The sequence below is a fragment of the Alosa pseudoharengus genome, unplaced genomic scaffold (assembly GCF_046254945.1).
Source record: "Alosa pseudoharengus isolate Yale_2024_CS ecotype anadromous, Long Island Sound unplaced genomic scaffold, YU_APseudo_1.1 YU_APseudo_1.1_scf_20, whole genome shotgun sequence".
NCBI lineage: Eukaryota > Metazoa > Chordata > Actinopteri > Clupeiformes > Clupeidae > Alosa > Alosa pseudoharengus.
The window spans coordinates 27,196,565-27,213,054 of NW_027468664.1; the positions used below are offsets into that span (position 1 = coordinate 27,196,565).

The 16,490-nt window shown below is 42.1% G+C and overlaps 1 protein-coding gene across 1 annotated transcript in view; it reads left to right on the plus strand.

The window, feature by feature from the left end:
- Nucleotides 1-5,458: 5,458 nt before the first annotated feature.
- The window catches only part of LOC143136322 (N-acetylglucosamine-1-phosphotransferase subunits alpha/beta-like), a 28,229-nt gene continuing 17,197 nt past the window's right edge, over nucleotides 5,459-16,490 (plus strand). Inside the window, exons 1-9 of the mRNA XM_076296982.1 lie at nucleotides 5,459-5,762; nucleotides 6,185-6,270; nucleotides 6,607-6,726; nucleotides 7,781-7,831; nucleotides 9,761-9,963; nucleotides 11,061-11,125; nucleotides 11,617-11,751; nucleotides 15,197-15,358; nucleotides 15,934-16,113. Coding sequence (XP_076153097.1) covers nucleotides 5,631-5,762; nucleotides 6,185-6,270; nucleotides 6,607-6,726; nucleotides 7,781-7,831; nucleotides 9,761-9,963; nucleotides 11,061-11,125; nucleotides 11,617-11,751; nucleotides 15,197-15,358; nucleotides 15,934-16,113 — 1,134 coding nt within the window. The 5' untranslated portion in view covers nucleotides 5,459-5,630. The remainder of the gene's footprint in view (nucleotides 5,763-6,184; nucleotides 6,271-6,606; nucleotides 6,727-7,780; nucleotides 7,832-9,760; nucleotides 9,964-11,060; nucleotides 11,126-11,616; nucleotides 11,752-15,196; nucleotides 15,359-15,933; nucleotides 16,114-16,490) is intronic.

The window sequence follows — 16,490 nt, forward strand, 5'->3', positions numbered from 1 at the left end:
AAAAAAATCCGATTGTAGCTTACAGCAGCCGACTATTTAGGTTAAGTTTATAACGTTGTGGACGGCCACCAATCGTCTTCTGCCTCGCGGCTGCGCGCGCATCTAGTTTTGTTGGTAAACGGGAAACCCGTGTATATGTAGCGTGATACAGGCAAATGTAGGAATCCAATAACAGCTCATGTCCAGCAAGGAAACAAACGTTCAATGTTAGAACTACCAAAGAACATATTTTAGATTGATGTTGCAAACTAATTATACTCGCAATATATAATTGACACTAAGCATGCTAACACGTAATAACACTCGTTTTTGGTTTGTTGTAATGTTTCACGTTCAATAACGCACTCGCTGCTGTCTATCCCATTGAAATAACACGACATGCAAAGAGCTGTTTGGAACTGTTGAAGCGTGAACCACGTGACCGCGTGGCGGCGACTTCAAAGAGTGTCGCAACTCTCTTTTTATATGGCTCTGGTCTTCCCCACGTAGGCCATGTGAGTATATAGACACCTTAGCATGCTTGAAATTATGATGGCCATAGGGCCTGATGCTATGTCAAGTACTCTGAATAGATTTCTCTGTACACTCTAAAGTCGTGTTTTAGAAAGAACTGCAAAATATGCACTTATGTTACATATGTATGTATATATGTGTGTATGTAGGCCTATATAGGCCTATGTAGGCCTATATATTTTCTGTATATTTTTGTATATTTGGTAGAGATTGGTGTAGTGTGGTGAACAATATTTGTGGATGTCTGTTGGTACCTTGGGATGCACCTCTCTGCAGTGGGTGTGCCTTCCAATCATGATTGATGTATCATGTGACCCTTTCTACCTAATAAGTATGACGTGTGTCTATCTTGATTCAAGTCTGATGAAGAGCGTGTAGCTCGAAAACGTTCACTTGGTGAAATAAAAGATAAAGCAAAACGGGAGCAAGTGTGCGGACATTCTGCTTTGTTTTTTTGATTGTCTGACCCTTTTGTCCTGCACCTGCGTTTTGGATGTGCGCACCTCTACCTTAGCAATTTGCACTGTTGCACATTTTTGTTGTGCTCTTATGCCAATTATGTGTATGTGTCTTATGTAATTTCTGTGTCTTTTCTCAGTGTCAATTATGTCCTGTATTCAGTGCTGTCATTATTTGTGCCTCTGTAAAGCGACCTTGGGTTTGAAAAAGGCACGGCATAAATAAAATAAATACCTATCATCACTTCATGAACAACCTTTTCATGTAGTGTGTGGAGTAACCTTTTATCTTAATAACCTAGCAGCAAATGGACAACCCCAGCGCTCATCGCCAGCCAGACCAGCTGACCACAGCTGAGGCGTGACCACTAGTGTCGTCTGATGGTCGGAGGCTCCACCAAAGTCCTTTTCCTTGCTTCGCCCTGAAGGGACTTACCGTATTTTCCAAATAATGACCGGCGTTCTATTATCCCGCTTATTATACGGCTACTTGCCAAAAAGAAAAAATAAACTCCACGATATGTCTCTTTAAATTTATTTGCTACTGTTTCGTTGTGGCTTTTGCTGAGAAACAAATAGTTCACATGCTGAACTTCAATCAAACGTTCTTTAGAACACAGCTGATAAACCGTCTGCCTTCACTTTTGAATGAGATCCGTTGCCATTGACAGCAGTCATTATTTAGAGGTCCTTAGGCATGATTGATGTATCATGTGACCCTTTCTACCTAATAAGTATGACGTGTGTCTATCTTGATTCAAGTCTGATGAAGAGCGTGTAGCTCGAAAACGTTCACTTGGTGAAATAAAAGATAAAGCAAAACAGGAGCAAGTGTGCGGACATTCTACTTTGTTTTTTTCAACAGTGCAAATTGGCAATTGGTGGCGGTTGGTGACCTATGAGTGGTGTATATTGAGATGTGTTTTTCAGGAGTGTCTTAAAAGAGGTGATGTTGATGCAGTCACAGAGATGTTGTAGAACAGTGTTCCAAAGTCTGGGGAAAGATCTGAAAAGCACTGAATTAAGGATCTGTATGAGTAAAATGCAGAGAAATAATCTCCCATGGGATCAATGATATCTATCTGATTCAGTCCAGAATACAGAGATGTTAATGTTAACCGGGTTTGCTGTAGAAAGTCAATGGAGATTATTTTACAATGTTGACATTCAAGGATGCTTGCCCTTAGCCCCTGAACTGTTTACAGTATAGCTCTTAGTGCTGCACTATGTTGACACTGGTATTTGCCTATTTTAATTGTAACTGAAAGGTAGCCTACCCGCAGCGATTCAAGCAATTTCTAAACCCTACAACAGAAGGGCCTTCTAACACCAGATGGCAGAGAAAGGGGCTTTCACAAGAGGAAGAAAATAAGTTCTTCCAGAGTTTGGGGTCTTCACCCCAAGTAAGAGACAGTGAAGTTGTGATCCAGATATACACATCAAAAACTTAATTTTTCCCCACCTAATTTATTATTTTTTTAAATCTTTCATATATTCTAGATATAAAGTGAAATATGTCAAGCCATTTTTTTTTGTTTTAGTGTCGATGATTATGGCTTATAGCTCATGAAAAAAAAAAAAAAACAGTTTCTCAAAATATTAGAATAAAGATGTTATAATACAGAATTGTTGGTTTCCTGAGCTTTTAATCTCTTAGTTTGGTTCAGTAAACATAACTACCATCATGGGAATGACTGCTGACTTGATAGTTGTCCAGAATACACTCACTGACTCCCTCCACAAGGAGGATAAGCCACCTAAGGTCATTACTGAAAGGGCAGGGTGTTCACATAGTGTTGTATCAAAGCATCGTGGAAAGTTGACTGGAAGGGAAAAGTGTGGTAGGAAAAGGTGTGCAAACAACAAGGATGACCGCAGCCTTGAGAGAATTGTCCAACAAAGCCGATTCAAGAATTAGCCAATTAGGGGAACTTCACAAGGAGTGGACTGAGGCTGGAGTCTGCATCAAGAACCACCACGCACTACCCTAGGAATCCAGAGCTTTCGCGGGAGCATAATATCAATTTGCTCAGCGAGAGACTCTGGCAATTCGCCTTATTCACCCGGCAGCCAGAACGAGGCTAAAGGGTACACTTGCCATTACACCTAAGTCCAGCAGATGGTGGTGGTAATGCACTCCGTGGAATCAGTCAGTAAACATTGGTTGTATAGTGTTATCCAATTGCATGCAATGAGTCAAATGCATGCTTGGTGCCGCCCCTTGAGTTGGGCCATTACATTATTCGTGGCCAGACCCTTAATCTTTCGGATTTGGGTCTGGAATCTCTAGGCTAACCACACACAGACGTATCCAGGAAAAAGACTACAAGTGGCACATTAGTGCCAAGCCACTCCTTAATCAGAGACAATGTTAAAGTGTCTTACTTGGGCTAAGGAGAGAGAACTTGACTGTTGCTGGTGCAAACCTTTTCACATAAAAACAAAATTAGCATTGCATTTGGAAATCTGGGTCAAATCATGGTACCAGTCACAGAATCTAAGTTGCTTGAAGTCCAGTTTGATGTTTCCAGTCAGTGATGATTTGGGGTAGCCTGACGAGCCAGACCCACATTAAAATGTAGGGTCTGGGCACTCACCGTTCGCAGTGCTCAGTCCGAGGGGCGGGATAATCGGTTGTCTTTCAAATTCTCTCTGCACGCAATAGGACAGCGATATGAGTCCCATGCGTTTCCCACCAGCGGAGCTAGTTGGCTAGTTCAAAATTTTGCCAACATAATAAAAGCTTAACTCGTGTCACACTGTTCGCCAACAGCAACATTATCTTATTTGTTTTCAAGTAGCAGGGAATTCAAGCCAAACCGTTGCAACTCTGCCATCAATAATTATGTTAAGCCCGCCTAACGACTCTATAGACGATTTGATTGGCCTGATAGAAGTTTAATTTTTCGAGCTCACAAGCCAACAGAGAGTTGCTAGACTAGCCCTGCCACTAGGGTGCGTCTAGATTTCTAGGCTAGATTTGGGGTGTTTTTTACCCCAGATTTTACTCCAGCTTTATGGAGATGCTGATGTCCTTTTCCAGCAGGACTTGGCACCTGCCCACAATGACAAAACTGCTAGTAACTGGTTTGCTGATCATGGTATTACTTGATTGACCAGACAACTCCTCTGACCTGAACTTTGTCAATAGGACAATGAGAGACACCCGACCCAACAATACATACAGTACGACCTTAAAGGCGCAGTCAGGGATTTCTGTAGTTAGTCACTTTTGTTTGCGTTTATATTTATGTGTAAATTTATTAACAAGCGCTTTTGTGCAAAAAAACATACATTATATTTTAACTAAGGGCAAAAGGAATCACGCCAGAGAGGTAGCTCACCTTCAGTATACCCAGAGATAGGGTTTCGTTTTTGCTTGGGTGACATGCTGCCCCCTCTTTGTAGGCCTAGCGGTCGTAAGTCGATGTTAAGTGTAGCCTACTATTTTAGACTAGTCAGATTAGTTAATTGATTTATTTTCAAAATGTTGACATTTCTTTATTAGCCTATAACCTTTTTATTCTAATATTTTGAGATTGATTTTGGTTTTCATGAGTAGGCTAAGCCGTAGGTTAATCATCAAGATTAAATCAAAACGATTAAAACTAAAATGTATTGACATATTTTACCATAATGAATCTAGAATATTAAAGATTCACTTTTTGAAATAAGGGGGGGGGGGGGGGGTGGTACATTAGAGATTTTGCAATTATGTAGCACATTGCTGCCCTGATTGAAAACAATGCAACTGATCACAGCTGGTATTCTGTCTAATGGAGTAGAATGGACATTTTTAAGTGACCCCAAACTTTTGAACGGTAGTGTATTCATTGGCTCTCTTTCTCTCTTTCTTCCTCCCTGTCTCTCTCTCTCTGTCCCTGTCAAACACACACACGCACACGCACGCACGCACGCATGTAATGTAGGCCTATGCATAATCATCGGGTAAATGGCAGACATGCATGATAGCCTATATCCAATGACCATTTTTTGCCAATAATTGTCTAATGACTAATGACCATTTGCCTTCCTCCACCCGAGCTGAGCTCAAAACACGACAGTCCTGCATTTAGATGTGTATCAGATCTGTTTGGCTTTTCAGAATTTTCGCACCTGAGGGTTGGGTAGGCTAGGACATCCAGTCATCCACCGAGAGATGGCAATGTAGTCCTTAGGAAGGAGATGGTTTGATTTGTTTACACTTCCATGGAGCTATCGACAATAGTGGACAACATGCCAAAATACGGCGACCAAAAGCGTCAAAATAAAAGTCGGCTTGAAAGTTAATTTAAAAAATATGTTTTGCGTAAAATGTTTACACTATGCTGCAGTTAAATGCAATAATGGTATACAGTGTTTGGTATTTTAGTAAACTGCTTTGAAACGTGTTAGGACTTTTATTTTGAAAACCGGATAAATGGCGGCCATATTGACATAATTGTTATTGTCGACGGCAGCACGCATCTAGACCATTGAGCTAGACACCAGTAATTCATCTGACAGTTTCGAATTGTCAGGTGACAGAGACATTTAGGGTCTATTTCCTGTCCTGCGGTATTTCTATGTAATTATCTTTTTGTTTGTTCCATTTTTATTCACGGACCTTCTGTGTATGTGAGTGTGTAGCTGAAAAGATATGGGCAGGAGCGGTAAGCCATGGTAATCATCAATTCAGTTCTCAAACTCCTGCAGCGACAGACTTATACATGTCTGTCCCATCGCTATGGACTCTACCTCTGTTTCGGAGGAATAGTTCTTATGATCGTATCCGCCTTTCAGTTCGGAGAGGTGAGTAAACTAGCATTACCATTAACTGTAGTAGTTACAATCGCAGCACATACTATCATCTTCGACACGGCCACTATCATTGCCTTGCTACACTTCACGTGTTATGTCTGTGCATAATATTATCATAGCCCACTGTTACTGTTCATTTACAGTCTTCAACCTACATTAGCGGTGCAGTTGTTGCCACAGCCCACAGACTCTACTTCACATTTAACCAGTCGCCAATAGCCATAGGCCTACGTAGCATAACACTACGTAACATGTGTTAACTATTTACAGTTTGCAATTATTGTTAAAGACAGGAGCCCTCCGCTCCGTCTTATGATTTAATTTCAGATGTCATGTCATCTGCACGGTAACATTAGATGAGAGTCATTTGAACCGCAACTGAAGTAGCCTCTTTCTTCTATTGTCTTCTACAGGTGGTTGTGGAGTGGAGCAGAGACCAGTACCATGTACTCTTTGACTCTTATAGGGATAATGTGGCAGGGAGATCTTTCCAAACCAGGTCAGCATCTACACCTGTAATAACCTTTGCTGTTTATTGGCTGTTTATTCTCTTACCTCTCCTCTAATCCCCCCCCCCCCAAAAAAAAAAAAAAAAAACACACACACACACTATACATCCCATCACAGTGATGTGAAAATAGAAATATGTAACCTGACTTCAAACCCACACACTTGTTGCTAGTTGCTCTGTCAGTTGAAGAAGAAGAAGATAGATACATTTGCAAAGGTATACATATCTTTGGTGTGTGGTGTGTACAGTACACCCTCAGTCAAACCCTCAGAAACAAACAAACAATAAATGTGATTGGGAAGTTACGGTGTGTTGACGTTGCAGGCTGTGTCTACCCATGCCCATCGACGTGGTGTACACCTGGGTGAACGGCACCGATGCCGACCTGATGAGGAACCTGAAGGCCGTCAGGGAGCGACTGGAGGAGGAGCAGAGGGCACTGAGGTACGGAGGGGCACAGGGGACTTTTGCCTTCTTTCAGAATGACAAAAATTGGCTTTTCTAAAAGAGAGCAGTTAAGGGCCGTTCACACAAAGAACGATAACTATAACCATAACATATATGAATATGAATGACGACGTACATGCATAAACTATAACGAAAACGACATGAAGAACGATATCATTGGGGATCACATTCAGAGCAATTTTGTAAATGATAAAAAGCTGATAGCTAATCAGAATCCATCAAATTTTAGCCATCACATAAGTATAAGTATATATACACTTTTGATCCCGTGAGGCAAATTTGGTCTCTGCATTTATCCCAATCCGTGAATTAGTGAAACACAAAACAGCACACAGTGAACACACTGTGAGGTGAAGCACACACTAACCCGGGGCAGTGAGCTGCCTGCTACAACGGCGCTCGGGCAGCAGTGAGGGGTTAGGTGCCTTGCTCAAGGGCACTTCAGCCGTGGATGTGGGCATCAGAGAGCAGTGCTCAACCACTTCCCCCGCCCACGTTTTTCCTACTGGTTGGGGATCGAACCAGCAACCCTTCGGTTACAAGCCTGAAGCCCCAACCAGTAGGTCACGGCTGCCACATTCATCAACACGAGGATAGACTTTCCTCATCATTAGTCAGTGTGGATACTCATATCGTTATTGTTATAGTTATAGTTATCTTTATAGTTATCGTTCCTGGGCTGAACGGCCCTTTAAACAGAAGTTTTACTGACACAAGGATTAAACAATACATTTCTTCCACTTTCATTTTAGTCTGATTATCAAGTCTATCTTCTCATGTCTTTATCATTGCTGAACCTCATGATAGCTGTGATGCCTTTACCACCATACTTTATTTCATGACAACGCAAAGGATTGTTCATTTGTAGTAGATTATAAATAATAAAGGTAAAAATATAATACTGTTGTCTTTTTTCACAATTAAAAACACTGTGACTTTATTATCTTGCATTTCTAAGATGAGACAAGATTAATCATTTATTTAAGCATAGTCACAGATGTGATTGGATTGATTGATTGTGTCTTTGCAGAGAACGTCTGGGGAAGAATGCCAGTGAACCCACAGAAGTTCCAAAGGAAGGGTGAGTCAGAGTCTCTCAGTCAGAGGAGTCACTCCGATCTCTCTCTCTCACACACACACATACCACACATACATGTCGTCATGGCGACTCGTGAGGACTGTCGTACTTAGTATGAGGAACAGACGCTTTAATGTGAAGCAAACACGAAAATATATCAAGTCAAAGTCAAGTCACTTTATTTGAATAGCACGTTTACAACAACAAGAGTTGACCCAACATTGAGTCGGAAGAGTTGTCAAAACAGGATTCATACATTTGAGGTGCAAGGAGCAGTGATCAAAAGGCAGCAAGGTACAATAGAGCACTTAATCAGAGTCAAATGAAAACACTGTGCTTGGAAAGATTAGTAAAAAGTCTTTACATGGCTTTTGTGCTTCACTTTGTTTCGTTTGAGCAATCTGAAGTGGCCTATTACAGTCTACTTCCTGCCCTGTTCTTGTTGAGCACTATTGTCCACTACACTAGCAGAGGGGCTACAGCCCAAGTGATTCCCTTATCATGATTAAAAGGCACTTAAAACAGCACATACACACAACATACTGTATGCTAGTTGTTTCAAAGTAAAACAATAAAAAAAATATTATCATGATTAACAGTCATTACAAAGCACACATACAGAAGAAGTATGATTAGAAGTGTTAAAAAAAAACTACCAAGAGGCAGTGAAAGCATGCACACATTCAGGAAACAAGATTATTCAGCATGTGTAATGTGTATGCACTGAAGACCTGAGGAGGAGTGGGGGGGGGGTCGCACCACAGAGCCTTGTTTCACCTCACAAAGTGCAGAGAGAGAGAGAGAGAGGAGAAGAAGCAGGATGTACTGGTCTGTCTTTCTGCATGATTATTGTGTCACCCCGCACTCACAACTGAAATAGATGGCCACAAACACCCTCGCCCCCAAACCACAGGAAGAAGTGCATTGATGTGGTACTGTTTTGGGTCAGACGAGACGAGCAAGAGAAGCAAGGTGAATGTCATGGCCACTTCTGTTTGCAAGAGAAGGGCTTGTAGGTAGAAATGCAGGTGAAGGGAACAGAGAAAAAAATAAGCAGACATACCTTTCTTGTACAAATCAAATATTTGGTTTAAGGGCACCGGCAAGAGCTGAGCTCTGTTTGTGTATTCCCTCCTGTTCTCTGTGCCTAAGTACTTAGAGTGCTGCTCTACATGTTGTGTGTCTTTTAATATTTATGATGTATGCACACATTACACACACACACACACACACACACACACACACACACACACACACACACACATACACACACACACACACACACACACATACACACACACATACACACACACACACACACACACACAGAACGACATTCACGTCATTCAGCCAGGAAGATGTATGACCACACTATGACACACATACACACACATACACACACACACACACACACACACACACACACACGGTACTCTTTCCTTTTTCTCAAGTGCAGTAATTGACTTCCTGAAGACCATGGGATAGTGTGGGTTGATATGTGCAGCAGATAATATTTTTTTTTTTATGAAGATGTCATCACTCTTATGCAAATATTTAGAAGATACTAACTGCCCAGTTTCTGCATTTGATGGAACTCCCTGTCTGTGTTGTAAATAAGCATTCCATGGAGTAGGATGAAAATGTTTTGGGAATGTTTTTTTTTCTTCATGTAGTGCCTTACAGTATGTAGATTTTATAATAGAAATATACACATAAAAACACTGTCAAGCGGTTTATACTGGATGGGGCTAATGCACACGAAATGACTATATCCCTTAAGAGTTGTGTAGGTGGTGTTATGCAGGATTATGCAGGATTATGGATGTGTGATCACTAATATAATTTAATTATGTGTGCATGTGTGATCACTAATATAATATATATAATATCATACAATACATTCTTTACTCTTGATTTGATTGGTTCCCCTAGAGAGCGTCTGGAGTGTCTGCTGTCCCACTGCATCCTGGCGCCCATCCTGGTCCTTGACCCGGCGTTGGCACCTAACGTCACGCTGAAGGAGATACCCTCGCTCTCTCCTGCACTCTCCTCGGCCAAACAGCTTCTACCAGTGTCCAAGCCGCTCCACCCCTCCACCAGCGTGTCTGTGCTGGTCTTCCACTCTCAGAGCGATGGTAATTCTTTGTGTGATTGGAAAGGAAAACTGCGTAATGTAAGATAACGCCCATAGCTGCTACTCTCATGTGACTGGACAGTTGATTCGGACTGCCACTGTGGCGTGTGCGTTGCGTGAGCATTTGTACCAGATATGTCTCTGATGGGGCGCTGCAGCGGCCAGTCTGACTATTAAAGGGACACCAGGCAAGCCTGATGCTTTTTCTCTACGAAACTCCCCCTCACCAGGCAAGCCTGATGCTTTTTCTCTACGAAACTCCCCCTCACCAGGCAAGCCTGATGCTTTTTCTCTACGAAACTCCCCCTCACCAGGCAAGCCTGATGCTTTTTCTCTACGAAACTCCCCCTCACCAGGCAAGCCTGATGCTTTTTCTCTACGAAACTCCCCCTCGCTCGGTCTGAAGCTCTTTTCCTTTTCTTTGCATCTTCCGTCAAGGGTTTTCGCTGCTTCTTCGCCGGCTCTGCCATTGTACACATGTTTGCAACAATCGCTAGCTTTTCGTTAGCCTGCCTCTGTACTGTGGATGCAGGATGTAAACTGATCCTGCTTCGGTCGGCGGGTACGATACACTGAACTTGCAAGTGGGATATTCTTCCTACAGGCAGTAGGGGCGGGCGAGAGAGTATTCATTCGCCCTGTAATGAGTCATTTAACCATATACCGACTTAAGAAGATGAGTAATTAACATGAAAACGTTGCCTGGTGTCCCTTTAAAACATCTCTACACGGTCTCTTTTGGCTGGAGACACCTCCAACACACTTGCCTGTCGCATGAAAAATAGGCGCTGTTCCTATTTCTGGCTGGCATACGTTTGCAGCCGGGCAGTGGAAGACAATACTGGAAAATTAGATGAAGGGTCACTATTTGGCTTTTCTTTACTAAATTTAAAATTGATTATCCAATTGATTATCGGCCGTTATAAACGCTGATACCGATAGATCAGTAGATAGCTAAGATCGGATGACAATATCGACACACCAATTTATCGGTCAGACTCTATATGAGACTACTTTTGAAGTGTAGGTGTGTTTTGTAAATCTTTAACCACTGTACTGTATAACTTGCACTCAGTTTGTCTCTCTTGCGCCCCTCAGTGGAGAAGGCATACGCTGATGTGCCAAAGGAGCTCCCCAAACACTCTGTCTCCAGGGGATACCTGGTGAGTCCACCAATCAGTTCCCATCCCTCTGGGTTGGGACAGTGTGTTGTTGTTGTTGTTGTTGTTGTTGTTGTTGTTGTTGTTGTTGTTGTTGTTGTTGTTGTTGTTGTTGTTGTTGTTGTTGTTGTTGTTGTTGTTGTTGTTGTTGTTGTTGTTGTTGTTGAATGTCACTGAATGTTATCCCTCCTCTCTGTAAGTGGCTTTGGATAAAAGTGTCTGCTAAATGAATTAATGTAAATGTCACTCATGTCTTTCTTCCTCTGCATCGTATTTTTTTCTTTTTTTCTTTTTTCTCTTACTGTCTTTCTTTCTCCTCTCCTTCCTTCCCTCCTCCCCTCCCTCCCTGTCATATTGTTCTTGTGTGTGTTATCCTGTGTCATTCACTTCTTTCTTTCTGTCTCTGTATCATGTTTTTCTCTATTTGCCTCTCTGACTGTCTTTCTTTCTTTCTCCTTCCCCCCCCCCCCCCCCCCCGTGTTTTCCTGTGCCAGACGACGGATAAGGAGGCTCCTGGTCTGGTGCGTATGCAGACGCTGGCCTACATGAGTGGCTTCCCCGGCTCCTTTAAAGAGACGGAGCAACTCAGGGTCAAACTGCCCTCCGTGGTCACCTCCAAGATGAAACAGGTAAAATAATCACAAACAGGTAATATAATCACAAACAATCGCCCCACATCACCCCACATCACCTCTGATGTACAAGGCCTGGGCAGTTCAAACAGGTAATATGTAAATCACCAAGTATCTCCACAATATAATGTATATTGTTCCAACAGATAGGAAATCAGACATATAAAGAGAATTATCAAGCATTTTTTTTTACATTTCTGATTCATGATCCATGATTCATGATTCTGTAAAGATGTAGTGTATGGAGTGACTTGTTTTATCCACTAGGTGGCAGTATAGCTATAGAAATGGTTGGCCAAGAAGCTGTTATGGGGGTCTAGTAATGAACAAAAGCAAATTAAAGCCTAAGGCTTGTTTAATGAAGGGAGACTACTCTCCGATGTGTTTGTGTAAAGTAAAAGTCTCTTGTGACGGCATTTTACATGCTAATGTAAAGCGACACAAGTTAAGTTTAATGGCTAATTATTGTTTCTGTTACATCCTCAAATTCTTTTGGATGGTATGTTGTCGTGTGGAGATATAAGCAGAGTCTCCACTACCGTATTTCATTTTGTGTTCATATGCAGGCACCAAACTATATGCACAGTAAGAACAGCATTTGTTCCACAACTTTGTAAATGACAAATGATTGTGAATGACAAATGTGTAGGTCATGATAGTTCAATCTAACTGTAATGTGGAATACTTAGTAGTGCAATCACACATCATTTGGTCTGTAATTGCCATCAGAGGAGTTGCTGGGTTTGTGCTGTTTGGTGAAAGATGTGACTGAGTCAATGTGTGTGTTTGCAATTGTAATAGAGCATTTAAAGTATAGAGAGAGATGGTACTTTCAGCCATCCGTCATACCATGTGATTAGTTAGAGGGGTGTAAGAGAGAAACCCAAGATGAGCAGCAAGGTGTGTGTGTGTGTGTGCATGCAAACTTTGCATACCTATGATTATATGTGTGTGTTTGTGTGTGTGTGTGTGCGTGCGCGCGCATGCAAACTTTGCATACCTATCTTTATAAATGTGTTTGTGCGTGCGTGCGTGTGTGTGTGCATGCGTGTGTGTGTAACACCACAACTGTTGTGACTGGCCTGGCGCCTGAAGGCGCAGAGAAAGGTCAATTGTGTTTGGCTAACCTTTCTCTCCTCCATCTCCTCCTTTCATCTCCTCTTTCACACCCTTACCCTTCCTTTCTCTTCATTCCTCTCTCTCTATCTCTCTCTCCATATCACCCTGGTCTTTCTCTCGGTCTCTTTCGCTGTGTCCAAATCACACCACATGCATCGATCTGATTAATCCATGTGACACAGCCTTCCCATCCCTCCCCAACCTTCTGATACACTACGCCATCGGAGTCACACAAAACCCCCTCTGACTTTTAGAAAATGAGAAACGGCATGCAGATGGGGTCAGCAGACAGCCCTCAGAACAAACACTGGGCTCAGTTTCAGGGGAGTTGGTCTTTGAAAGACCAATATGACAATGATTTGGAAGAGAGAGAAAGAGAGAGAGAGGGAGAGGGGGAGAGAGAGAAAGAAAGAGAAAGAGAGAGAGAGAATGCTACTGTACTGTATGTTTTGTGGATACAATAGTGTGGGTAATATAGAAGAGAGAGAGAGTGAGAGAGAAATGGGAAAAGTCTGGAAATGGTAGTGTGGAAAAAATGAATGAAATATGAAACGGGGTGGCAGAGTGAGTTGCTATGCTGGTGTCCTGGTGAGAGTGCTCTAGTATTTATAGCCTAGCAGGCAGCACTGGGAGTTATGCGCTTGAAAGCTTTGACTATATTGCTATACATTGGCTGTATACTGTCAGCAGTGAAATAGTTCTGTGTGTGTGCGTGTGTGTGTGCGTGTGTGTGTGAGTAAGAGAGGGTCTGGTGAGAAGGATGGAGTTTCTAACATCAAAATAGCAATGTGGTTCATTTGCGATGACTATTTAGGATTCCTTACATGTCTACCCCTCTGGTTTTTGCACCCCCCACGATTAGTCTCCTACACATTGACTAACAGGACTATACGCTACACTTAGGTTAGGGACCCATGGCAGGTTTTATTGAAATTATTTAGTTTCCCCTAGACAGTAGGCCTATTGCGTTGTTGCGTTCAGATAGTTACCAGTGGCATGACAACATTGTAAAAACACAACTATGTCTTTTTTGTGCACAATAACATCCTTATGCATAGCCATATAGTTGGCTGAGTGACCGCTCTGGGTGTGACCTGTATTTGTCCTGTGTTGGTTTTATTGGTTGTGATTTAACGTGTTAAAATGTTTACACGGTTTAGTAGGTCAGTGGCAGACTATTTACAGTGTCCTAATAGGATATCAGACTTCCCTGTCATGGTATGGCTGTGTGTGTGTGTGTGTGTGTGTGTGTGTGTGTGTGTGTGTGTGTGTGTGTGTGTGTGTGTGTGTGATATCCTCCTTGACCTATCTTTGTCATGCTTGTTTTCGGACAGTATCAATCTGATCCAGAGCTAGAGTGATTTACAGCCTACACTAACACATATGGCTTTGGTGATCGGATGCACCACCATAAACTGAATAGTTTTCTGTATTGTCTTTCAGGAAGGGATTTGTGATTGAAGCATGTGTGTGAAGAATATGGATGGTAGTAAATTGTATGGTAGTACGTGCGTGTGTGTGCGTGTGTGTGTGTGTGTGTGTGTGTGTGTGTGTGTGTGTGTGTGTGTGTGTATGTGCGTGCAAGCCTGTTGTTTGTGTATGTGTGTGTTTTTATGTATCTGTGTGTGTGTGTGTGTGTGTGTGTGTGTGTGTGTGTTTATGTGTGTATCTATGCGTGTGTGTGTGTGTGTGTGTGTGTGTGTGTGTGTGTGTGTGTTTTATGGGTTTTCATGGTGGGATACTATCTGTGGTTCTGAGTAGGACTCAAAAAGCACATTGTAAATGTTGTCACCTGATCTCACAGACAGTTGGCCTTGTGTGTATGTATGTACGTGTGTGATGTGATGGCTGTGCTACATTCCAATCCTGGAACACACACGTACACACACATTTACACACACGCACGCACTCACGCACGCACGCGCACACACACACACACACACACACACACACACACATACATTGTCATGCTAGGGGTAGAATAGTATGTTTATTCTGAGGTTGCGTGTGCGTGTGTGTGTGTGTGTGTGTGTACCTGTACATACAATACACTGTTTACACTGAAAATGAAAATCATAAATCTAAATCTATTCATTATACAGCCAGTAAATGTCGTGTATGTTGTGGTTTGTGTATAATAAAGTTTCCCTCTGCAGCTGTGTTCTGAGTGCAGTATCGCACTGCTGCATCTAAACTGTTTCTCATATACGGATTTGTCCTCGACTAAAAGAACAATTAAAGAAAAGTTGCACCGATGTGTACCCAGTAAATATTGTAGTTTGTGTATACACCCTAAATAATAAATCGTCCTTCGCCCCCACAGTTGCAGCTATACTCTGAGGCCAGTATCGCCCTGTTGCATCTGAACAGCGCTCAGGACTTCAGCGACTTGACCCAGCAGGCCAAGAAGAACCTGACTCTGGATGGGAAAGAGCTGACCATCAGCCCGGCCTACCTCTTCTGGGACCTCAGCGCCATCACGCAGGTAACTCAGCTGGTAAAGGGATAGAAAAATAGATAGATAGATACATACATACATACATACATACATACATACATACATACATACCAGGCTTGTGCAAAATTCCAGAATTGAATTGAAACTGGCTCTTAAATTCCAATTCAATTCTTGAATTTCACTTGCATTTCAATTGAGTTAGCAAACAGGAAGCAGAATTGCAATCCGTATTGTGCACAACCCTGATACATACATACATACATCCATCCATACATACATGTTCATTCATTCATTCATTCATTCATTCATTCATTCATCCATCCATCCATCCATTCATGTTCCTAGGGAATAATCATTTTCACACATCACTTTTGCCATGTTTCATAGTGAAATAAGATTAGATTAGATTTAACTTTATTGTCATTGTGCAGAGTACAAGTACAAAGACGACAAAATCTCATGGAGTTTGTAACAGAAATCCTCTTTACATTAGAGTGATGTAAAAGTTCTGATGAAGCTGCACTTTTCAATTTGAGTTTGGTGGAAACGCTTGAATTCAGCTCTTGTCAACTGACCGCCTCTACCCTCTTTCTTCTCACCAGTCCAAGCAGGACGAGGATGTTTCGGCGAGCCGCTTCGAGGATAACGAAGAGCTTCGCTATTCGCTGCGCTCCGTGGAGAAACACGCTCCCTGGGTGCGGCACATCTTCATCGTGACCAATGGGCAGATCCCGTCCTGGCTCAACCTGGACAACCCCCGCATCTCTGTGGTTACACATCAGGTGAACTTTAACCTTTTGCCTTATGATGATTATTATAATTGTTTGTGTGCTAGCAGGCCATCTTTATTTATGTAGCACTGTAGATCTGCTCAGAGATTAATTGAGCCATTCTTCAATCCACATACTACTTAAAAAAAAGACCTCTCTAAGGTTGAACTCTGTTAGGGGTGTTAGACTATGCTCAGGATATGCCCTCGCATTGTTTTGTAACATTCAGGGGTCGTATACACGTATTGAAATATTTTTATAAACGCATAGTGTTATGCATTTGGGCCTTTCGTTTATACATAAACAGTGTTGTAGTTCCCTCAAACGGATATTTTTTTAAAACGCTCTCCAAAAAGAACATTTCTTAAAACGTTGGATTCTGTGGATTC